This window comes from Anolis carolinensis, chromosome 6 (assembly GCF_035594765.1).
Source record: "Anolis carolinensis isolate JA03-04 chromosome 6, rAnoCar3.1.pri, whole genome shotgun sequence".
NCBI classification, from domain to species: Eukaryota; Metazoa; Chordata; class Lepidosauria; order Squamata; family Dactyloidae; genus Anolis; species Anolis carolinensis.
Genome location: NC_085846.1, coordinates 91,789,659 through 91,814,583, shown reverse-complemented (window position 1 = coordinate 91,814,583; position 24,925 = coordinate 91,789,659). Strand labels below are relative to the sequence as shown.

Sequence of the window (24,925 nt, the reverse complement as noted above, 5' to 3'; positions counted from 1 at the left end):
CACGACTAGACTTAACGTCAGGGGAAAACGTTTACCCTTTACCTTAACTACCACCAATTCCTCAATACTTTATTTCCCATACCACCAGACTTCGCCACAGCAACGCGTGGCCGGGCACAGCTAGTGTATATGTATGTGTGTGTGTGTGTGTGTGTGTGTGTGTATATATATATATATATACACACACACACACACACACACAATATAATTTACAATAATATATAATAATATAACATATTGTATATACATATAATATTCATAATATTATATTGTAATATGATATAATACTAATAATACAATATAATAATATAATATTAATTATATATTATATTTTACGTGTAATATTACTAATAATATTACAATATATTAATATGGTACAATATAGTTTATTTATTTCGTGTCAAAAGCATTTCACGACAAATACATTTCAAAATGATGGGGGGGGGGGGGGGAAGAAAATCACAAGCAACTAAATAGTTTTGGACCAAAAGCGGGCAACAGCAACCTCATTGTCCATAGCTTTAAACAACTCCTCCTCCGTACATGAGGCAGGGCACTGTGGGCAAGCATACATATGCGGAATTGTTTGTTCTGCTCCACAGTCACACAAGGTGGAGGATTCCTCCAGGTATAGTAATTTATTGCCAGTATTGTACTATGCTAATAATATAATATTGTATGTAAATTTAATTTGTAAGCTGCTCTGAGTCCCCTTCAAGGTGAGAAGGGCAGGATATAAATGTAGTAAATAAATAAATAAAATAGATAAAATCTGAAATACCCCAGAAAATGTCCACATGGGTAGCTGAAATAGTGCCACCGTTGCTTTTTGATGGTTCAGCGTGCACAAACTTTGTTTCATGTACAAAATTATTTAAAATATTGTGTATAAAATTACCTTTTGGCTGTGGTAGAACTTTGCTAGGTCCTTGAGGGTGATTCTATCATAACTTCTGGTAGATGTTGCTCATTTCAATAGGATTTTGCCATTATCCATGGTTTCCTATTTCCAAAGTAGGTCCAGGAATGCAGGCCCTCCAGAATACTTGAGTTGTTATAAGGACAAAACTACACGTTCTTTGAGTTGTGTGGCTTTCCCATGAGTATAAGTTTTCCCTACAATACATTGATGGGGCAAGGAGCTGTTCTAAATCCAGATCCCAATGCAACAATAGTTGCAAAACCTTTGTCCCTTCCCATGTTCTAGACTCAAGATTTGTGCATTTAAAACTAAAAATTTATTGTTTGGAAAAGGAATTTTTTGCACACATGACACGATTTGCATTAATGCAACTTGCATGTGGCATGAGTAAGTAAGTTGAATAGTTTTGCTGCCTTTTGTTGCACATTTGGGAGATGAATACTAACACTACTGGCAGAGGTCTTCAGTGTACTTTTGAATGAGAGGGGGGAGCTTAAATAAGGGCTCCTTAATGGAAAAAATGTCCAGGTTGGAGGAATCAGTCAGTTTAATTACTTTGTTTTATGAAGGCCATCACCCATTGCTGATTACTACAGTGATAAAATCTTTAGCTTTGGTAGCCTCCATAGGGGGTAAGCCAGTGTAAGTAGAGCAAAGCCCAGCAATTATCACCCTCTGTCCTTGTGTTTCTCATTACAATATTCATTGCTTAGGTTACCCTAGAGCCACTGAGAAACTTAATGTACACATTTATTTATACATTGATGAAAAAAGCAGCATAATTTCAGCTAAATTTTGTTTCGTTTAATGGAATGACTTAGGTCACCTTAAGTACTTAAAATAAGTAACACTAGACTGGATGCACTCCTACCTCTTTTTGTGGTCCTGTGTTTCCCATTTTTGATAGAACCCTGAAATCAACTGACCCCTTCTTTGAGAGGTAGCTAGTGTTGTTGTTGATGGTTCTGTTGTGTGCCTTCAAGTCATTTATGACATACTAGCTGTGCCCGGCCACGCGTTGCTGTGGCAAAGTATGGTGGTATGGGAAATAGTCAAGAAAATCCAGTTCAAAGCAGATAAAATAAGATTATAAATGGGTTATATAGCTGTGTGGAAGGGCCTTGAGTCTACACTGCCATATAATTCAGTTAAAATCAGATAATCTGTGGAAGAGGCCTAAGTGAGGCCTAACTGTGCCTGTGCCCTGGGCTGAGTGGGTTGCTAGGAGACCAAGTGGGCGGAGCTTAGCCTTCTAACTGGCAGCAATTGGATAAAAACAATTATTCCTCTCACTCTAATTAGGACTTTATTTTTCTTTTCTTTTTGTTGTATCAACCTAGAGGCATGGATGATGGGTTGTGTTGTCAAATTTCGAGGTTGGGGGGCTTGTAGTTTTGTTGTTTTGTTGGTCGCCAGGATTCCATCACTCTTTTATATATATAGATGGCAACCCGAAGTCAACCCCATCGTGAGGTTTTCCTGGCAAGATGGATTCAGAGAGGGAAGTTTGCCTTTGCCTTCCTCTAAGGCAGAGAGAATGTAACTCACTTCAGGTCATCCAGTGGGTTTTCATGGTATAATGGAGATTTTAAGTCTAGCGTTCCATGTTCCTGGTCCACTTTCAAAGCAGAACACCCTATTGACTCTCTAGGAGGAGAAAGGGATTACTAAGAGCAAAATGCAGTATTGCATCCTCTTCCCAAACCTGGAGGGTTTTTGTTTTTGTTACATTTATATACTTCATTTTGTCTGGTGAGCTCAAGGCAATATGAAGATTCACCTTCTAATTTTGTTTTCAGCAATTCTGTTGGGCAGAGAGACTTTGTATCTGAGAGATACAAGGTCATCCATTGAGTTTCATATCTTACTGGAGGCCTGAACCTGGCAGTCACAAATCCAGCCCACTAAACATTATCCAACACTTGAATAGACACGAATAGTGTTGCTGAAACAAATAAAGCATTTCCATAGGACAGATATCACAGATACAATTGGCTCCTGAACCTATGAGTAAGTGATACAGGATATTATAATCTCAATGTTCTGTTCTCCCATTTCTATCCTTCTTAGAGAAGAGAGATGATCAGGAATGTTGAATCTTCCATTGTTCTCCTCCCATTCCTAGGAGGCCACAATTGAACTTCGGTATTGGTGTTGTGTCCTAATTTCTGATTTATGGTGATCCTAAGGTGAACTTATCACAGGGTTTTGTTGGCCAGATTTGTTCAGAAGAGATTTGCCATTGCCCTTCTCTGAGGCTGAGAAAATGTAACTTTTCTAAGGTCACCCAGTGGGTTTCATAGCCAAGTGGGGAGTCAAAACCTGGTCTCCAGAGTTGTAATCCAATGCTCAAACCACTATACCACACTGGTTCCCACAATTAAAGTAATTCCATCTAATTGATTGTTGGATAGATAAATCAAATTGATTAACGACGTCATCACATCAGGGTCCAAAGGGTAATCAATAGCGGGAGAATTTGCCAGATAGCGTGGTGAATCTGGTGGGCAGTGGGGGAACTCATTGCCCCACGCCCCGTATTGCCCCATTACCCACAGAGGGAAGTGTCACTGCCCAGCTTCCCCCCACTCTTGCCCCGTTCTTTCCTATGAGAACACAGGAAAGAATGGGAAGCCTCCCGTGTTCTCTGGGAAGCATCCTAGAATGCTTCGAGGATGCGGGAAGCATGGAACCCCACCGGAAGTGGCTCTATGTCATCAGATGGGCTCCAGAAGGCTTTGTGCTTCCAGCATCCTCCAAGTGTCCTCCTAGGACGCTGAAAAAAGGTAATGTGATGAGGTCTTTAGTGGATGCATATGAAGAAGTAAACTTAGTCTATAAAAACATATGCTATCAACTTTGTTCTATCAGTTAATCTGTAAGGATTTTATGGATTTAATTGAATTTTTAAAAACCAGTGATACTTAATTCTGTTTTAATGTTTGTATATTTGTAGATTTTAAATAGTATTGAAATGTTTTTAATGTAGGCAGATTTGAGTCTCCTTGTGAGAGAAAAAATGTGGTATGAATAAACATCATAATAATAATAGTAGTAATAATAATAATAATAATAATAATAATAATAATAATAATAATAATAATAGGATCTGCTCGCATTATTCGCCGATACATCACACAGTCCTAGACACTTGGGAAGTGTTCGACATGTGATCCAATTCAACAGCCAGTAGAGTGTCTGCTGTGGACTCATCTTGCTGTGTTTCAAATAATGATGATGATGATGGTGGTGGTGGTACAAGATCCCTTTCCATATGGATTTATTCTAGTGAGGAGTAACTGCAAGATCTAGTTCAGGGTATCCTGTGTTAGAAAGACTGCCTAATCCTTGTCTTGTATAAAGTGAAAGAACTATAGAAGAGGAGGGTTTGGGACTACAAAGTTGTCTATGAAGAGGTAGCCCCTTGACTTCATGCTGAGAGGCACAGAGATTGTCTAGTTCTGTTTTCTTCCCTTCTGGTAGACATCATAGACTTCCTTATTGAAACAACAATGTCTAAAGTTTCATCTGTCCATGCAAATTTTATTAAATTTGCCTTCTTTTACCCTTTTTAATGTGATGCATAAGTGGTCTACCGAGCCCATCTTGTAAGATAGTATAGATAGAGCAATATTTCCATAGAGTTCTCTGAAGCTGATAAAGAATTTTTGCTCCCATAAATAAACAGCTCCCAGGGATGGGAAAGAAAAGTTGATAAGTGGTTCTACAGAATTGCATAATAATAATAATAATAATAATAATAATAATAATAATAATAATAATACTTTATTTATATCCCGCCACCATCTCCCCAACGGGGACTCGGGGCGGCTTACATGGGGCCATGCCCAGAACAATACAATATAGCAAAATATAAAAACAACATATCATAATACAATTACAACAATACAAAAATAATCATGTACAGTACAACACAAAATCAAAAAAGCAATATAACAGGGCGGGCCGCATGAACACTCAGTTAAAACCTGGGGTGAGAAAAAGATAAGAATAAGAATAAAACCATAATACTGCACAGCATCTTAATGTAGAGCAATAAAATACTACATTAAAAATAAAATAGTCCCCTAACGTTGTAGGGCATTCTAATGAGGAAAATAGAAAATGTGAATTTACAGTAACAAATTAGCCATATAGGGAAAGTAAACCAATTTCCCAAGTATATTTAGCTACTTTTTATATGCAGAGTAAAATCAGCTTGACTAGGAAATTGTTGTAGCTATTTGCTGATACTACAGGGAATTGAAGGGGAGGGAATGCTCGGTGCCAAATTTAGGTTAAAGCTATATTCCATCAATGTAATGGTGTAGTTGTTTGCAATGTTCAACCGAACAGACATTCTCTCTTTCTTGTGAGTAGTGGCATATGTTTTCTGCAGAAATGTCTTCTGAAACAAGAATTAGTTTGTATAATTAATCATCTTTATAATTCTTCTGTGGTTTGAGCTTGTCACTTTCAATGCCAACCTTGCTTGTGACAGAGGACTTAATTATGGTGTTAAGTTTTTCCTCCCTCCAATGGTTGGTAAAGTTGCATAGAGTTATAAATGCAGAGTGCTATAGAATGTGTGTCTTGATAAGGAGCTGGTTAGCCCGAAATTGCAGTAAGTTACCGAAGAGTTCAGGATATTAATTTGCTCCACAGAAAAGCGGAAACGACATATTTAAACTATAATTTTATGGTATTTGCAGGCGCTTTGGCTGTGATCCAACAGACCGCAAGTACACAGGTTTGGTAGCTTTAAAAAAGCAAGAGATCCATGTGTTGCTCATACAAGGCACATAGATCTTTGTCTTTCCATAGCAGATTTTAGAAATTTAAGACCCTTGTGACCCATCGGAAAATAGCTCTTGGGTATGCTGAGCTCTTGAATGTGCTGTGCTTTCAGACAAATTTATAAATAAAAAAAAAATAAAATAAAATAAAAAACTTGCCTCACATATTAAGTATACTCATTAGTTAGCAATTCAGCAATGCAAACATTTATAAATGAATCTTAAAGCCTTTGGCCATCAGATGAAAATGGACTCCAACCCCAAGAAGACCCCATCAACATGATTGGAGATTCTGGTAGTTAAAGTTCATTGACCAGCAGTGGCTTCTTATCTACAGGTGCTGGAGACTAAACTGCATTCAAAACAGAAGCTATACTACTGAGCTCTAGGCTTTTTCCTTTAGAAGATGAACTTCCAATCATAAATTCATGCAGAAGAAGACAAGCAACACTGGTAAAAGTCCCATTAATGACTTGAGTTTACCAGACCTAGTTTCAAAATGAGTCCAGAAAAAAAAAAGATAACTAATGAAGCTGTTTTAATGGAGCCATGATATACTAAAGAATGAACAATTAATATAAAGCTCATGGACTAGTTCCCTAATATTTGCATTGTTGATTCATGGCCAAGTAATGAAAGAGCCAATAAAAATTGTTTTTGTCATATTAAAAAAGCTATGGTCTTGCATTGGATCTGTTTTTTGAATAACACATACTGTGGAACAAACACGAAACACCTGGGTGACGATGAAATTAAAATAAGCCAGCTTCAGTGGGCTTCTTCAGACAAGGTGGTTGAAGTATTTGTTGCTGTATTACAGTACTTGGAATTTTCAAAGGTATCTAGAAAACCATCAAATCTCAAGGAGCTATATTGCGAGAACCCACATTTCTTTAGACTAGTCTGGAAGAGCCTTATAAAAATTAATTAATGAAGTGATTTAGACCACTAGGTTAACAATGCTGAGCTAGTCAAAGCATTCGTCTGGATGAGTTGTAACACTACTCAGGTTCTGTGTTTGTGTTCTGGTTCTCTGACTTTCATAGCCATTGACTGAGCTAAGTGGAATGGATAGGAATAAGAATTCAACATCTGGTGGACCACAGGTTCCTTTGAAGTGTGGATGCAGGAAGTACTTTTTTATGATTTCTCTACGTCATTTGTGGGTAATCTGTGATCTTCCAGATGTTGGGAAGGGGCCATAACACCTTGGTAGGACATATATTTTGCACACAGCAGCTCCAAGATCAGTTCCAGGATCTCCAAGCTAAACAAAATCCCAGAGAGCCGTGCCAATCAAGGTAGACCCATACTGGGCTAGATGAACCAATATTTGAATGCAGCTTTTAGCATCCCTCGTATTAGTTGTGCTGATTGAGGCTTATGGGGTTTGGAGTCCAATAACATCTGAAATCATAAGTTACACCTCCATCCTTGCCTTCAGATTGGTATACAGTATAGGAGTAAATCAGAGGTATGTGTTTATGTGTTAGAGAAGCAGAAGAGAGCAAGAGAAGCACATTATTAAAACAATATAGAAATGTTTTGGCTTCTGTATACCTCTTCTTTGATTCGGAATAGTTGAAGACATAATATGAAACATTTTGTTATAGTCATTTTAATATATATCTTATATTAGTCATTTTGATACACATATGTTCCTTTTGGAATCCAGAACAAATGATACCTTCAATAAACCAGATTCTACTCCATGGTAGTTTGTCATAATAAATTGGTAACAAAGATTTTTTTTGTTGCTTTTGCTGTTGCTTGACTGCCCTTAAAAAGATTCCTGTCCACTTGCTGGGAAGAATAAAATGTTGATGAAGCTTTCTGAAAGGAAGGAAATGGGTAGCTAAGCCAAAGTCAACTGTGACAAGAGTCAATATGGGTGTTGGAACTTTTGGCAGCTTTGGTTTAAGAGGTTGATAGGGTGGTCTGTATGTGAGTGGTGTAGATTAGGTCCCGTTGTGTTTCCAAATAATAACCTTGGTGGTAATCCCACTGTTAAAAACGTGGTTACATTTTTCAAAGCAGCACCAAGATGGTTGGCAGATTTGTTTTTATAGTCAATGCCTAAGCTGAATTTCTTAGTTGTAGATGTGTTTTTTACATTAAAGAAGCACCTTAATATTTCATCCTGTATTCAGAAAAACCACAAGCCAGTGAAAAAGTTCATATGTGTTGTCACTGGTGGATTGGCTATCATGGTTTGTAAAGAACAATGCGGAGACATAGTTCACAGCAGAGGTTAATCGAGACAAAAACCCACAAATGAACTTTATGGAAGGGTGGTATGTACAGCTCCAATGATACCTGCTGTGTATTGAGCAGAGACAGTCTTGAGCCCGTCTGTGGTATCCCACCCCGCCAGTTAAGCAGACCAGTATATACACAGCACTGATTAAAATCATCTGCATGCAGTTTTCTGGCTTCAGCCTCTTTGCCAGTGGTTTCATCCATTGTTAGCACTGATGCTAGGTTCTCCGAAGAGTTAAACACGGTGGTGCTCTAGCTATGTGAAAAGGGTGCTTTTGGTTACTTTGGTGGCCTTTTCCTTCCATATGACCTCCCACTTTGTTTCCAGCCATGTGTGTGGCATTGGGAGTTGCCTGGAAAAATACAGACTTTGTCAGACTATATATAAAGAAAAATAATGAAGGAGTTTTGATATTACCACAAGATCAAAGCCAGAATAGGTGCACATATATAACAGCATATGTTTGCCCATACTAGGTTAGCTGCAAAATATCTTCTCTGGCCTCGGTGAAATATGAATAGCTTCCATGGGGAGAATGAAAATGGGGTGGATTTAAAATATGGAAACTTTTGTTTATAGAATAGATGTTCCGTGTGATTTGGAAAGGATTGGGCCCACGGTGTGGGGTGTCTGAAATTACCTATATGTGACATTTATTTCCTATCGGTTTTCAATATCTCTTTTCTGTCTGTAGTCTTTTCAGTATATCTGCACATAAATCTATATGTAAATAAGTAAACAATCAAAGAGAAATGGGTTTAAGACTGCTTAGTTTCAGCGTTCTGCTTTTCTAGCAATCCTAGCTGTGTTACAGAGGAAGCATAAATGAAAAAGTTTAACAAAAACTTATCACTGTTTAGTCAGTTACATTTTTATATACATTGTATTTTGTGTTTGGAAGTGTCTTTCCAGGATCAAGACTTTATTTGTTCAAGACTGATTTGTGCAAAACCCTTGACATGAAGAATTATTTATAACAAATCTGTCTTCAAAATTAAACCAAGTTCTTAGAGGATGTAAGTGGACAATATCAAAACAGTGGAAACTGTGTTTAGGATAAACAGTTAATAGTTGATGCTCTCCTGAGATAGACGTTTTCTAAAGCGATTCTGTTAAATTGAAAAATTACAAGGATGCTGATAAACCACTTTTGGTCTTTATTTTGAAGCCTCATCATAGTCATTATAACCCATTTGCTTTGCTGACGCTATTGGAGGAACCAAACAAAAATTAACCCAAATTCTTTTCTGCGGTCCTTAATTAACCAGCTGTTCGAAATCTTTTTTTAACTAGCTCCCTTGAAGCCAAACATAATTTAGAACAAAATATATAAAATGAGAACACTGGGATGGGAATTTCTGTAACGTTGCATTTCATATAAAGCCTTTTTTCACCAAAGAAATTGGAGTGCGGTGTGGAAGACATAGAAGTAGATGTGGAAGCATTATAGCCCCAAAAGCACTTTTGTCACAGATGGAAAATCTGCATCTTTTCAATGTTCATTTGTGTAGAAATGTCACACACATGCGACATACAGAGGACTAGAAAATGAACTTCTAATCACTTGAAGAGAAGTTCATTTTCTAGTATTTTGTCTGTAATTTGTGCCATCATGCTTCATAGTGAGGTCAGCTCCCAATGGAAGATTAACAATAGCAGAAGAATAGGATTTTTTTGTAATTTATAGTACTTTCCCATGTGGTAGAGCAATGCTAACTATAGTACAACTCACGTATTTATAGGATATATGCTCATGGACTTCGCCTGGATATGCAAAACCATAGAAAACAGCAAAACCTGTTGAGATTTCCGACTCCAAAGTATTATAGAGAGGCTGTATCTTTTTTAAAAGTTGTATATTTTTGGAAGTAGATAAATAAAACCACGGATATTGTGGTTATGGGGATTGTACTGTCCTTAGAAAGTGGGGAGTTCTATGCAAGATCTACTATTCTATTGAGAACTCTGCTGGCTCACACTGTTACGTACGTACATGTGCTGATTTCTTTGCTGTCATAATTTCTCCACTCCCTCGTCCTCCCACAAAACCAGACTTAAAAAATTAACCACAACATTTTCAAGGCTGGCATAATTACTGCAGCTATTCTCTCTGCCCTTGAGTATCCTACATATAATTGGCATTTCCCAAGACATATCAGAATGCCCAAATCCAAGCCAATGGAGAGCAACCCAAATCCCTCATCTCTCCTCCTGGAGGACACAAGATTGCTTCCTTAATGTTGTAGTTTAGCGTCCTATCACACCACACTGTTACATCACTATCATTCCACTTTAACTGCCATGGCAGCATGATATGGAATCCAGGAATTTGCCATTTAGGGAAGAGCATTTAGCATTCTCAAACTACAAACTCCAGGAATCCACGTAATGTTGCCATGGCAGTTGAAGTGGAATAATAGCACTATAACTGTGTGATGTTTTTTTGTGATCTAAATTACCCATTAGAAATAGTTGCTAGGTTTTACACTACATAATAAAGATTGAAATCTGCACCCTTACGATAAAACTGATAGTTTAAAATATCATCTTCTTTTGCTGCTACAGAGCATAATGGTCATTTAAGCAGCTAGAGATTTGTAAACAAGAGGCCAATGTGCAGGAATCAGTAAGTAAATGTAATTCTGTGGCTTCTGTCAAAAAATACATGCCCTTAAAGGGTGTCGCAGTGTTGGTTTCTGCTCACAGGATAAACCGTGAGAAACATTAATTTTAAAGAGCTTGTTTTATGAACCATGAATACTATTGACTTGAGTCACAAAGTGGCCTCCAAGCATTTACCTTTAAGCTTCTAGCTTTTTAGTGGAAGCCATGCTTGCTTAGAAGGAAAGAAAAGTTGTTGCCATAGATGTGGTCGATGAAACTTTTATGGTGACATTAAAGGCAGTTCTTGAAGTATACGGAGGGCTGTGCTGATTTGTAGGCTCTTTTAAAGACTTCACATGACTATTTTGCGCACCAGTTTGGGAAATGCTTTGCTATAGGCGTATTTTTAGTCAGCCCACATGCCCTTTACTTATCTTGTTCAGTCTTTGTCAGTATGGCCGGATGGCTGGCTGTTTTTTTTGTTTTTGTTTTTTTGAAGTTACAGTCTAAGTGTGGAAGACACTTGTCGGGAAAGGCTGATGGAAATTAGTATCATTTCTTATTTCATACAGATTGATCAATTGGCTCTTGGAGCCTCCGGTGGCCAAGGGGATAAAAGCCTCGTGACTTGAAGGTTGGGTTGCTGACCTGAAAGCTGCCAGGTTTGAATCCCACCCGGGGAGAGTGCGGATGAGCTCCCTCTCTCAGCTCCAGCTCCATGCGGGGACATGAGAGAAGCCTCCCACAAGGATGGTAAAACATCAAAAACATCAGGGCGTCCCCTGGACAACATCCTTGCAGACGGCCAATTCTCTCACCCCAGAAGCAACTCCGGTTGCTCCTGACACACACAAAAAAATTGGCTCTTGGGGGTCCCAAGGTCACTCCCCAATACCTTCCTGTAGAGCTGAGAAAAACTATTAAACAAGTGGTGTCAGTAGGGTAATATGAGATAGATGAACCAGTGGTCTGACTCATTATAAGGAAGCGGTATGTGTGCGCTTTAGTAGACTTGTGCATAGATTCGTTTTGGCCGTTTTCATTCGGCTTCTTCGGTTTGTTTGGCTTCTTTGGACAGCCATAACAGCAAGAGCTCAGCCAACATACATTTTTCAACAGAGCCAGACCATGTGGCTACCGGTAATGGCCCCTCCTGCTCTATTTGTGAGCCCTGCCTTCTGGGCTAATCAGAATAGAATAATGCCGTGATGTGTCTTACACAAGCTGGGCCTATTTAATAGGGTGAGCATTTTATTTCTAGAAAGAAAAAAAATCCTAAATATCAGGGGATGACCTAAATGTTATGAAATTTGGTGAGCCAGTAGTGGTAGATATGTCCTCCAAGTATGACAATTTTCATCCCAATAGCCCTGAAAATTATGGGAAGGGGAGCCTGTGAAGCCCCTTCCATTGCCTCCAATGGGCCAGATCTAGCCACATTTTCTGGCTGTGGGCTGAAAATGCCTATTCGGGCATCTGCCTATTTTCGGGAGGTGCACAAAAACGTAACCGTGGTTCTCCCAGAATCCAGATAGCAGAAACGGCTCGAGGTTCAGCTGAAATGCATAGGCCTATTCATTAGTTGTTGTGGTATTGTAGAGGAGTTCTTGACCACGAGAACTGAAATACATATTGTGTGTTAGATTGCAGTTACAGTGTTGTTGTTTTTTTGCTTTAGAAATATAGTAATACCTCCTTTATACTGAATCAGATCATTGACCTATCTACCCCAGTTTTGTTAACATTATCCAGTCACTGAAATAGATAGAACAATGCTAATAACACTGGAGTAGACAGGCCAACGATCTAAAGATCTTCCTATGTTCCCAAATCAAAAAACACAGCTTCTTCAACTGTTGGTACTAATTATCCTAGGTTTTAGCAATACTTTTAAAAAATCCTATTTAGAGATGTTAGTAGTTGAACATCAGACTTTCTACATCTAGTACATATCCTCGAACAGAATTGGACCAGTTGAGAACTTCATTCATAGTCTTGTAACCTCTAGGATGTTCCTTTGCAGAAGCAGCCGAAAAGGTTAGCATAGTTTTATGGCACATTAGCAGCAACAAAATGAAAATACATGCACACACAGAGTGAGTCACGCTGCTTCTTGTCTTGAAACAGTTGCTTTCAAGCCCTTCTACATACTGCATAATGTCTTTAAACAGTTCCTCTCTCCTACGAGCAACCAGAAAGAGATTACAGACTTTACAGAGCTGTAAAAATGCACATGGTTAATTTAAATTCATTGTTGCTAGCTTCTAGGGCCGGAATGTATGAAAATGTACATAGAGAAAGCCGTTTGGTGATTGTTTCAATTTTATTTTGCATTATCTCTCAAAAATTGCAAGACCAGATTCAGCTAGAATGGTTTGTTTGGGATTGTCAACTACATCACTAAAATATCCTAGCCTCTTCAGCATTTGAAAAACATATCGTGCTTTGAGAACACTTTTTCATCCTATCCCCATAAAAAAATGAAATAAAAAGGGGAACGATTTTACCATGTATTTTCAATTTTGAGTGAAGGGAAAAAATCTGTTTGCTTAAAATTTGCTTCCTCTGTCCCAGAGGTACTTAGCATTTTTATTATAGCATTTTTTTTCTTCGAGCTCCAATTTATATTTTGTATAAACAAGGCATACCAAGAACCTAACAAAACAAAAATCAATAGAAACAACAAAAACTTGACAACCACCATAGATGCTGCACACACATATTTCTTTTTAAAAATAACTTGGGTTTAAAGTTTTACATCCACCTCTGTTCTACCTGGTTGTAGTGATACACTGTGGTTCTGCTGCAGCAGCATTCTGATCTTGTAAATCCTATACAATTTATAAAGCATGGCTCAATCCTGTTGAATCTGGGGATTTATAGTTTTGTGAGATACCATGAATTCTCTGCCAGAGAACTCTAGTGCTGTAGTTCAAGGAAATGCATTTGGGAATTCGAAGTACCTCAGACGCTTACACATCCAAAACTTCTAAGGGAAGGGGCGATGGCATTTTTAAAAGGTATCAAATTGCTGTAATTGAGAAATGTGGATGTGTGCTCCTGACTTATAGTTATGGGGTGGACTCAAGGATCAGATTTCTCAATTACAGCAGGCAAATTCTTCCAGCTCCGAACTGTTTCTTCAATGGCTACTCTCTGTGTGTGCCTTCAAGTCACCTGTTAAATTATGGCAACCCCATGAATCGCATAAGGTTTTCATGGGCAGCAAGTACTCATAGGTGGTTTTGCCAATTTCTTCCTCTGAAATATAGCCTACATATTCCTTGGTGGTCTACCATCCAAATGTTAGCCAGAGCTGATCCTGCATAGCTTCCAGGATCAGACAGGATCTGATGCCTTCAGAGTATTTAGGCCACCATGGCTTCTATACTTCTGTCCTTTTTTCCTCCCACCACTTCATGTGCTGGTGCAATATCATTGCCATTGTGCACCAGTAGAATTCCAACCATAATTGGAATTCTACTGGTGGTTTTCTACAAATTCCAGAGTTCCCTATCCAGGTTGGCCAATCATTATGCTGGGTGGGGAATACCAAAGAGGTACTTTTTCTGAGTCCTGTCTAAGATTGACAACATTTACCCATGTTGGAGACAGCAACCTTCTCAAGCCACCTCTAACCTCTATCAATCTCTATCTTCGGTGGTGAAGTGTGTTAAAGCACTGAGCTGCTGAACTTGCGGACCAAAAGGTCCCAGGTTCAAATCCTGGGAGTGGAATGAGTGCACGCTGTTAGCCCCAGCTCCTGCCAACCTAGCAGTTCGAAAACATGCAAAGGTGAGTAGATCAATAGGTACTGCTCCGGCAGGAAGGTAACGGCGCTCCATGCAGTCATGCCGGCCACATGACCTTGGAGGTGTCTACGGACAATGCCAGCTCTTCGGCTTAGAAATGGAGAGGAGTACCAACCCCCAGAGTCAGACATGACTGTATTTAACATCAGGGGAAACCTTTACCTTTACCTTAATGTGTCATTTATTTCCTGAAGTATATGTATGGTTTTTTTTTTGTTCTGCAGTTTTCTTAGCTCTATGTACTTGAGGCAGTGGGAGGGGCTGCAGGCCATGTGACTGGTTCAGTAACTGTTTAGAATGCAGTTTAAAAAGGATGACAGTTGAGGAATGACGGTTGTTGAGGCTTGAGTTTGTTTGAGTACAGAAGCCAGTGTAGGAAGTTAGAAGTCAGTTGAGGCTTGAGTTCCTTGGAAGTAGACTGTTATAAAAGAGAGCTGTACAGAGCAATATAGTTTTGAAGAGACTATTAAAGATTATAAGTCAAAGATACAAACGGAAATGTTTTATGCTTAACCTTATAAGAAATGTACCTGTATAAATACATGAAGTTGTGAGTAAAACAAACATGTTATTTTAAAGAAGTCTACTTGAATCTTTGTCTGCTGAAAGCATCAAATAGAAACAGGATATTTATATGCCGCCCAGTGATCTTCTATTACCCAATAAACTAAAGGAACTCTCCTGAAACTCTGCGACCCAATAGGTTATGATCCTAACAGGTCATAATCCAATAGTCCAATAGCACATGCCTGAAGTGTTGTGATGCCAAGTTTGATATGAGGCATTTGTTTGTGCTTATGTGGTGGGTTTGAATATCAATGTCACATTTTCCAAATTCTCTGCTTTAAATGGCCCAGGGTGGAAAGTTATATGGCATTTGCCAGATTTCAGCTTCATTTTGGTGCTTGTGTTTCATGCTGTACAAGCAGGTGTCCCTTACTGCATTGGGATATTTAATTTATAATGTGGAAATTTAACTATGCCAGAAAAGTTCAATTCCAGTATTCCCGAGATGAATAAAATTTAAGCAAACACACTCTGGGTTATGGGAACCCAGCACTTAACAAGTCTAGCTGTATTTCTATGGAGTCAGTGGTGTAACTTGAAAACACTTTCTAGGTATTGTTTACATTTGGGCAGATTATGCAATTTAGATCCTTATCAACATGAGCAAATGTGTTACATCGACACACACATCCCAAGTTTCTTCATCCTAGAGTAACAAGCTGCTTAACTGCTTGCAAAAACATTCCTCTCAATTTTCATAATTGCCAGCTGCAATGTTCTTTGGTGAGGACTCTTTCTATGGAACACGTTCCCATTAAAAAAGGTTTCTTAAGGCTACGTCTTACTGATATGCTGCCTTTGTTTGATCATGTTCTTCTCCATTTAATTCTCCTTGCAGCTTGCCATCCCACACAGTGATGAATGGAGCCGATTTGCCCGGACCTTGGTGGAAATCCGAGCCAACAGAGCAGACAGTGAAGAAGAAGGAACCATGGAAATCTCTGCCTAGAAGAGAGGAAGGTGGTTCCCCCCTCCCTTCCATCAGTTACACGCGTGTTCAGTGTCAAATCAGTATTGTTGTGGCTTTTCATGCCGATGTTCATGTCAGCATTACCCAAGAGTTCCGACTCCTTCCTATTAATCACGCTATGCTTTAAGCCATCTGAAAATATCCAGAACGCTTTCATGCTTCATATTTCTTTTCTGAGGGGTTACCAATGAGAGGACAAATCAAACCCAAGTGGGTTCAGTTCTTGCCTTTTTAACTACTTGAGTAGCTGCAGTAACCGGCTAGAAACCCCCAGATAAACGTGGGCTCGCAAACGTTTCTGGCGCAGCCCTATTAAATCCAGATGAAGTCAGTTATGATTGGGTACAGATGTGGCGTGCTTTGCGACCATGGGACTGGGCCAAAGACTTTAGATGTGGTGTTTCACATGGTGACTTACATTATGAATGGATGTACTATATGAACGTTGCTGCCCCTTATTTATTGCGGTGTGCTGCATGGAACATATTTATTTGAAAGCATTAAAATAAACGATCCTAAAGCATGTGCATAACGAGCAAACGGCATTGTCTCTGCATGCCTGTCGGGGTTATATCGCCCTCCAAAAAAACAATTACAGGATGTCACTTTGTACGAAAATGAAATCTGTAAAAGCTTGGTTGAATAAATGGAACTTTTTAAAAAGCCTATTATTTCTAGATACTTTAACAATATTTCATGTACAGTTGGTTGCCGACACTTGTTAGAGGCTAGTAGTTACAGTCTGAAGCAGGAGTTCTGTTCTAGAATATTGCTAATAAAATAGGCCAATGCTGTGCTGAAGCCATGTGGGTTACTATTTTCATATTAAGACCATTTCATTTACGGACAGAGAAAGGAACTGCGACTTCTAAGAAAGTGGGACTTATTTAAAACCGTTTTTAAAGCAGTAACAGGCAATGATAGTTTTGTCTATCACCTCCTACATTTATGAAAGAAAATAAAGCTGATCTTATGGTTGAACTGAGATTATTAAAAGAACTTTAGAATAGGTATTCCTTACGATTCCCCATGGAGGCTAAAACTGATAGTTATATTCCAACTATACCTGGAGGTCCACGATTATCTGTCCCTTCCCCGGAAGAGATAGCAACATGGACTAGTTGGTTGGATGAGTATGTGTGTTTTTCTACCACTACTGGTCAATATGGCTGAAAAGCGGAGTTTGTCAGTGCATTTACATAATAACAGACATTAAAAGCCCTCCACTGACCATTTTACAGGTTACAAGTCATAAAGAAGACGTAGCATATGTGTCTAAAGTGGCTCTGTTGTCATCAGTTGGATGGCCCAGATTAGGAACCATTCACAAATGGTATCAAGATGGAACTTAAGCTGTCTACTAAGGTTAAGCTTCAAAATATGATCCTGGGTCAATATTTCTCAGCCAAAATTAGGATTGTTGTTGTTGTGTGCCTTCAAGTCGTTTCAGACTTAGGTCAACCCTAAGTCTAAAGTTTAGGACAGGGGTCAGGGAAATGAGCTTGGAGGACCACATCCGGCCCATGGGCCTTAGTTTGGGGACCCCTGCCATATGGGCTGATTCCGGATGTAGTCATTCTTATAGGAGACTCCTTGGCATCAGTGGGACAAATGTTAATTTTGACTAGTGGGTTTTAGTTGATGTACTAGAGTTCAGTAGGACTCTGGAGACCAGTTTCAAATCCCTGCTCGGCCACAGAAACCCACTGCATGACCTTGGGCAAATCATGCTCTTAGTCTCAGAAGAAGGCAAAAGCAACCTCCCTCTGAACAACTTCTTTCAATAAAACTATATAACTTCGTCTTAGGATCTCATTTCTTCAGTCAGAAATCACTTGAAGGAAAACAAAATACAACTACTCTATGATGAAAGTTGTATCAAATCCATTTAGTTGCACTACCAGCTGCTTTATTTTTATTTATGTATTGCTATGTTATTTTGCTCCCAAGTCAAAATATGCTTCCAAGAGAATGTATGTACTAGTGGTGACAACTAACTGCTGCTGTGTGCCAACATACAATCCTAAAAGACAAAATATAAAAGGAAAAGAGATGGGGAGGGAGAAGGAAAACAAGCATGGAGGGCTTAGAGCTCGTGGCATGGCTTTCCATTCAATCTATCTTGTCTTTAAAGGGACAATCAGGTAGTGTATAATTACATTTTGGCAAATGTTGAGTTGGGTGCAAATTTTGTGGTACTTTACAGTATCCCAACTGAAATCAATAGGATTCTGCCAAAAAAATTCAATGACAACTAACTTAAATTAGGTGTGATCACGTTCTGCTGATTTCAGTAGGGCTATTCTGAATTATACCAGCTTTCACACAGGTAGAGGTCACAACACTTTCTAAAGTACTCATTGTGAGTAGTCAAGAACACAATTTGCTCAAGTGCCGTTTCGGGTTTGTTTGCAGTGCTTAACTTCCCTAGAGAATTTCATGATGAAAGTATCTTGAAGTTTAGTTATTTCTAAACCATCAAATAATTTATTATGTATAATCGCTGGATTCAAAATACATTCTTTAGTATAAGCAGCACAGTTAAAATGTTTCAACTAAAATAAAATTATGCTTAAGGTAAAGGTTTCCGCTGACGTTAAGTCCAGTTGTGTCTGACTCTGGGGGTTGGTGCTCATCTCAATTTCTAAGCCGAAGAGCCGGTGTTGTCCGTAGACACCTCCAAAGTCATGTGGCCAGCATGGAGCGCCGTTACCTTCCCGCCAGAGTGGTACCTATTGATCTACTCACATCTGCATGTTTTTGAACTGCTAGGTTGGCAGGAGCTGGGGCTAACAGCGGGCGTTCATTCCACTCCTAGGATTTGAACCTAGCACCTTTCGGTCTGCAAGTTCAGCAGCTCAGTGCTTTAACACACTTCACCACCGGGGCTCCCTTATGCTTACGTTCCTCAAAAAGTGTTTTTACATTGCCTATTTCACTCAGTACAGGTTTAATCAGGGACTTCCTAGGGTTGTGTTCATCGATCCAAAGCAGACAAAAATGTGCACATATGCCAGAGGTCATTGGAACAAGAAATGCAGCATGTTCAGGAAAAACTGCCTTAAATGATGGTGCAATTCGTAACATAGTTCTCAGTAGTAGCACGGCCAATCTCATTTACAGCCCTGGGACCAAATCCAATTGCCAATTTCAGTGGGAACAGACCAATTAAATCAGTCGAAGGTAGTCAGAACTTGACTCAGCTTCCAGGAATTGTCTATTCTAGGTAGTCTAGCAATTGGAATTAGGTAGCAGTATAAAGTCTATGTTATAGTCTGGGGCATGAAGAGCATTTTCCTTAAGGTGATCTCTTAGATTTTGGGTAGAGGTAAAATTGGAAGCAGTGGGGAAGGAGAAAGACTTGACCAGCAGCTCAGATCCTTAGCCAGGACAGTACAAGATGCAAGAAGACTGTCTTAGCTTTTCCCAAATCTGTTGCCACCCAGTTATGTTGAGCAACAATGCCCCAGCATGGCCGTTGCTGATAGGGTATCTTGATCAACAATAGTTGAGACAGATTATATATTTGGCATATTATATTAGCTGGGCAATGTGACTGCTTATTCCATTCAGAATTCAGCATCACACTTGCAAATGCAGAACCTGGAGTTATACATCTGCAACTGCTACATATTCAGAATCCATGCAGTCACTATTGTGGCACTATCATTTCTACACATATCATGTTCCTGAAACTTCATAGGAATAGTTGTCAAAGTATACAAGATGAAGTTAAAATATAACATGACCTCTGTACCCACAGGACTGATACCTCCAGTTTCGCCTATCCACATGGAATGAAATATGTCATGACTAGGACTTTCCTAGCTTTGTTAGGCAATTCTATGGTAAGATCACACCTGAAGTATGATAGCTTTGAGATTAGGCTGCTGTCTGGAGACAATCCATATGAATTTTCTATATTCTCCATGGTAATTTCCAAAGGACGTTATTAATTTCAGTAGGGTTGCTACTATCCACAATTTCCTATTTCCATGCTAAGTTCAGGAAGGTTAGTTTGCCATGGATATGAGGTTGCACTGTATCTTCCAGCTATTGTGAATACAAACGTTACCTAACTTTACTCACTTGTAATTGTTTCATATTCATGATAGCTATCTAGATGCCAATTGTGACAGTATCACTATGATTGTAGCTCCCCTCAAACATCATTTGTGTGGGGAGAAAAAGGTCTATTATCTCGGAAACTGTAATATGGATTAGTGACATTTTCATCAGTTTTTTTTTGGGGGGGGGGGGGGGAGCAGGGTGCCAGGCTAGGAGATGGAACTTAACTAAACACACTTAAATACATGCATAAAGATATGTAGAAAACTAGTCCAGATTGGCTGCAGAAACTCCACCCCAATTTCTACCAATGCAGAACCTATAGATAAAAGTGCACGCCCATATTTCTATGTAGAGGGCGCTGAATAATAGTCAAAATAGTCAAAAATATTTTATTCTGGTTGATTTTTTTTTATAAAAATCTTCTTTTTAATTCAACAAAGGTAAGAAGAATTTCCACACAAATATTGTCCAATTACAAGCTGGCAGTTAAGGCAAATCACCATTGATACAATGCATGGATTTTATTTTAGTTCCTATTGCGTTTATTTCAACAAGCAGCAGTTACTCTATAAGTGCAGAACACAAAACAAGAATATCAGCACAGTCAGACTGCAAACCCATGGGCGCAGCCTCCATTTATGTCAAGGGTGTGTGCGTTGTGCGCAGAAGCCTGAAGCTAAACAGGACAAGAAAGGATGAAGGAGTTTCAGCTACCTCTTTCAATGCCCCTGGTGCTGAAGGACCAATGCAGATGGTGCGGTGATCAGACGTTCTTCCATCAAGTGGATGGTCTAAAGAAAATCACATTTATCACCCCACCTCCTATCCCTGTGAACATTCCAATGCTAGGAACAGAATAAAATTGCTAAATTTTGGTTGTTGTGGTTTTAAGTTACTAAAACATGTTCCCCATAAAAGCTTCCCAATACAATCCAGGAATGCAACTTGTGCGTGTTATGTATGCCACATCCAGGGACTCCAGCACAGTCCAGTAAGGTATGCACACATGGACTATATCATTTTGCACCAAGCACCATTTTTTTCTGGGGTATGCATACATAATATCCTATATGAAACCCTAATAGTTGAATAGTAACTTTTCCAGGTAGTATGGACATCTGTAGACTAAAATGTAACTCCTGGGATTCTAGGACTGTGGCCAAACAGTAACTTTTCCACGTTCTAATGTAGCTACACTGGCAATAAAGTTCTCGCCTGATAACTATATATTCCCGAACTTTCTTGGTTTGGCCACCAGCAGGAGAACAAATTGAATTATATATCAATGGCTTTTATCAAACAGGTGCAATTACATTCACAAATCCCAAGGTATGCCAAGTAGAAAACAAAATACATTCATGGACCCAAACCAATAAGACTATTAGCAGAATTTCACAGTGATCTGATTCAAGATGCACACAGACCAATGATTTACACCTATAAGTAAGTGGCAAGGAGAGAGAAGAGGGGCAGATTAGACAGAAAAGCTGAAAGAATGGGCTATTGAGATTGATCAGCTGTATGGCTCTTTCCCAGTCCTTGGGAGAAGTAAGTCATTGCTCCAGGATCAAACCGAGGCTGCCTGAGGACTGGATGGTGTGGCCCTAAACCGAGGTAAGTAAAGTCCAAATTTATTTTCAATTCCAGCAAATGTGGCAACAGCCAGTTTATAACCTCCAAGATGATCAGGATTTGGAGCAGGCAAAGTGATCCTGGATTTTGGAACTGGTTCGGATCCTGCTGGTCTTCTGAAATGTTTAGAGATAAAAAACATTTATTACTTTAAAAAAACAACTGAGATTAAAAATCTATAGTTAATCTCAAAAGGAATCTTCAGTGTCTTAGCTACAACCCAATTCCCTACTCCCTTCTCCCAAATAATGGCCATTCTAGGTCATTAGGCAACTTCCTTATTTAATAGCATGGAAGAGTTGGTCCCTGGACTGGTTCTGTTTCCCTTCCTCTTCCCTACAACCAGATCTGTGTCAAAGCAATCAACCTGTCATACTTACACTCCTCCGAAATCAACGTAAAACCACCTCTGTAACAGCTCATAAGTCACCAGGGTCACCCCAAACTGAGGAGAGGACCGAAACACACGAGCTTGGGGTGAAAAAGAAAATAAAGTAATAGCCATGTTAAAGAGGTAGCCTTGTGCATACAAACTCCACATTCAAAATAACTGTTCTCAAAAGCTACCTGCAGCTCCTTTCCAGAAAGCCCTTGGACCTTCCTCTTGTAGGATCTTTCCAAAGCAGTCAATGACACCACTATAGGTTGTTTGTCCTGCACGAGCTGCCACTTGTAACCTCGTCTTGATGACATCTGCAGGAGTCACCAAGGAAGCAGCGGGCATACCTTAAGAAGGAAGGATCAGGGAGAGAAGAATCAGTTTCTAGGAAATCTCATTGTATTTATGATGTCATCTCAGCTGAACCTATATATAGCCATAGAATTGTGAGTAATAACAATTCTTACTAAAGATAAACCTCCATTAAATCAAGGGTAGGGAATGATAAGTGATAAGGCTATGTTTCCTTAAGCCACATACAAGCAGCCCCTGTAAAAAAAGTCTGATGTGGAAATGAAATGCCCCAAGAAATAGTGACCAGCCATTGAGAACTTTAGTATTAGAAAATCTGAACGGCCAAATCCAGACCCTAGATAGCTCTTCCCAAGACCTTAGGTTTTTAAACTGTAGAAGGAAAATATGAAAAGGAATGCCTACTATAACGTTCCCATGTTTTAAAATTGCTCAGTATATAGAAAGCTTACATTTTAGGCAGATGGTTTAAGCTTACCCTACATCCTAACATGGCTTTTAAGTTTAGTGAATGTTCAAAGATCACCTTTTATTTACATAGCTGTATTTTTGCCACTCCCCTCCCTCCCCATCATGGAATATCAACTGAAGCCCATCATGTACCACCCATATACTGTGAAAAGATGTGGTTTTATTAGTACTAGAAGATACTGAAGCTCCGGCCTGGTTTCTATTTTTATGGGAGACCACTAGGTAATGCCAGAGACCTACAGGGCAAGCAAAGAATCCTGTCTGAAACAGGAGAGCCTTTACTAGGTTAGATTATTCAATCTGATTTTATCCAAGGCAGCTTCCTATGCTCTCTCAACCATGTTAAAAAGGCAATGAAATTGAGAAAAAGAAAACTAGTATTTTCTTGCATCACAAGTGCTGGTCTCTGGTGAAGCTCTGATGAGATGGGGACAGCTTGGCCTTATTTTGACTTAGAGGTTGGGCAGCAAAACAGAAGCATTCTATAAAACGCTCCAATCTGTCAGAGTGCCCCACTTTGCTTACTGGTGGTAAGAGTCAGCTCCTCTACGGTTTCTGGTATTTGGCCTCCTGGAGATCTCAACACTTTCTCTACTCCCTCCTGGTTTAGGTTTACGTGTAATGAAAATTCTTGCTAAATTCAGAACAGGCAGAAAGGTGCAAATTTGAATAATCACTCCATCCTCCCCCTACAAAATTCCATTTTCATGTTTTCCTTCAGTGCAATGCACATCTGATCTTATCTATTATCCTCGGCAAAATCTTGCTGGGAGATCTATATTGGAAGATTAACAATGGAAAGCAACCAGTGCTGAATTATCAGCAAAAAAGGGTCACAATCTCCAAAACACTATTTTTGTGGTAGGAACACTGAAAAGGTCACGTCAAAATGAGCTTTAAGTTGCAAACCATAATCTTTTCCGACTTATCTACTGCAATTGTCTATGTGCAGATCTTAAAAAAAAAAATAGAAATGGGAGGGAAGGGAGGAAAAGAAAGCGAGATTTCAGAAAACAGTGTTTCTTCTTATTTTATTACTTTTCCATTCTGCATGAATTCCAAACCAGTTTGGGCAGACAGAGATGCATAAACGTCCTTTTTCTCCCTCCCTCCTCCTCCTTCCTGCCTCTAAAGCTTAATAATTCTGTAACAGTTTTTGTCCAAACCAATGTGGTCTGGCTGCAAAACACCATCTCACTTTTTAAGCAGACGGCTTTGGAAGAGATGTAAAAAGTGTGTGTTTATCACTAAAATAGGAACTGCTCCACCAATTCCCCAAAACCCATAAAGGGGGGAGGGGGCACCAAAAACACAGCACAAAATTTCACATATGAAAGTCTGGCCGACAAGTCACATCTACACTTGAAATGGGTTGAAAGGGATAAATTTCACCTTGGTGGTATTGTTCAAAGATGCTGGACTCCTACATTTTCAAGATAAGCTAAAACCAGAAAAGCACAGCAGTCCATGTATGCAGCCTTCCATGTCGATATAGTGCCTCAGTGTGAGTGCAATCTGGCTACAAACCAACCAATGTGCTTTGACTGTTTCCTAGACATTCCCTTTGGGGGCATCAGCAAGTGTGAACTAGCCCTGAGCCTTGTGGTGCAATTCCCAAATAGTTTCCACATTATATACATTTTTCCAAGAGCTGCTATCTGCAGGGATTCCAAAATTACAACCCAGAACTCTGTGGAACATATTTTGCTGAAATGGTCCAGATGCCCTTAGTCAAGTTTAAATGGCACAACTGAGTAGATTTGCGAAGAAGGCATCTTACTAAAAATTAACTCCAGAGAAAAGGTAACAAACTTGAGATGAGCAATGTTCTTCTGAACATTGCTAGAAAGGATAGGAACAATATGAGTATGCCTCTACAGACCCATGATAAAATTAAGTTCATGTCTTGCTATATCACGTCCTTACTCTTCCAAGGATATGGCACTTTACCCCAGCAATAAATTATATATTGTATAATAAGATGCATTTAAAGGCCTATCCCTTCTGGCAGGCCTACTAGAATTTTTTAAACTGAGAATTTTAACATATATTTAGTTAGTATTAGTGTCAGTCTTTATTATGTATAGTTTTAATGTATGCATTTTAATAGACAGATTTGTCTATTGTTT

At 39.2% G+C, this 24,925-nt stretch overlaps 2 protein-coding genes across 6 annotated transcripts in view; one reads left to right on the top strand and one right to left on the bottom strand.

The window, feature by feature from the left end:
• The window catches only part of dync1i1 (dynein cytoplasmic 1 intermediate chain 1), a 208,673-nt gene extending 192,076 nt beyond the window's left edge, over positions 1-16,597 (top strand). For all 4 annotated transcript variants that reach the window (XM_008112554.2, XM_008112553.2, XM_003221989.3 and 1 more), the window contains one exon: positions 15,800-16,597. In XM_008112554.2, coding sequence (XP_008110761.1) covers positions 15,800-15,910 — 111 coding nt within the window. In that variant the 3' untranslated portion in view covers positions 15,911-16,597. The remainder of the gene's footprint in view (positions 1-15,799) is intronic.
• A 3,780-nt stretch (positions 16,598-20,377) lies between these two features.
• The window catches only part of slc25a13 (solute carrier family 25 member 13), a 131,841-nt gene continuing 127,293 nt past the window's right edge, over positions 20,378-24,925 (bottom strand). For both annotated transcript variants that reach the window (XM_008112555.3, XM_003222119.4), the window contains 3 exons: positions 22,202-22,360; positions 22,015-22,105; positions 20,378-21,750 (listed from right to left, as the gene is read on the bottom strand). In XM_008112555.3, the coding sequence (XP_008110762.2) occupies positions 21,570-21,750; positions 22,015-22,105; positions 22,202-22,360 (431 nt within the window). In that variant the 3' untranslated portion in view covers positions 20,378-21,569. The remainder of the gene's footprint in view (positions 21,751-22,014; positions 22,106-22,201; positions 22,361-24,925) is intronic.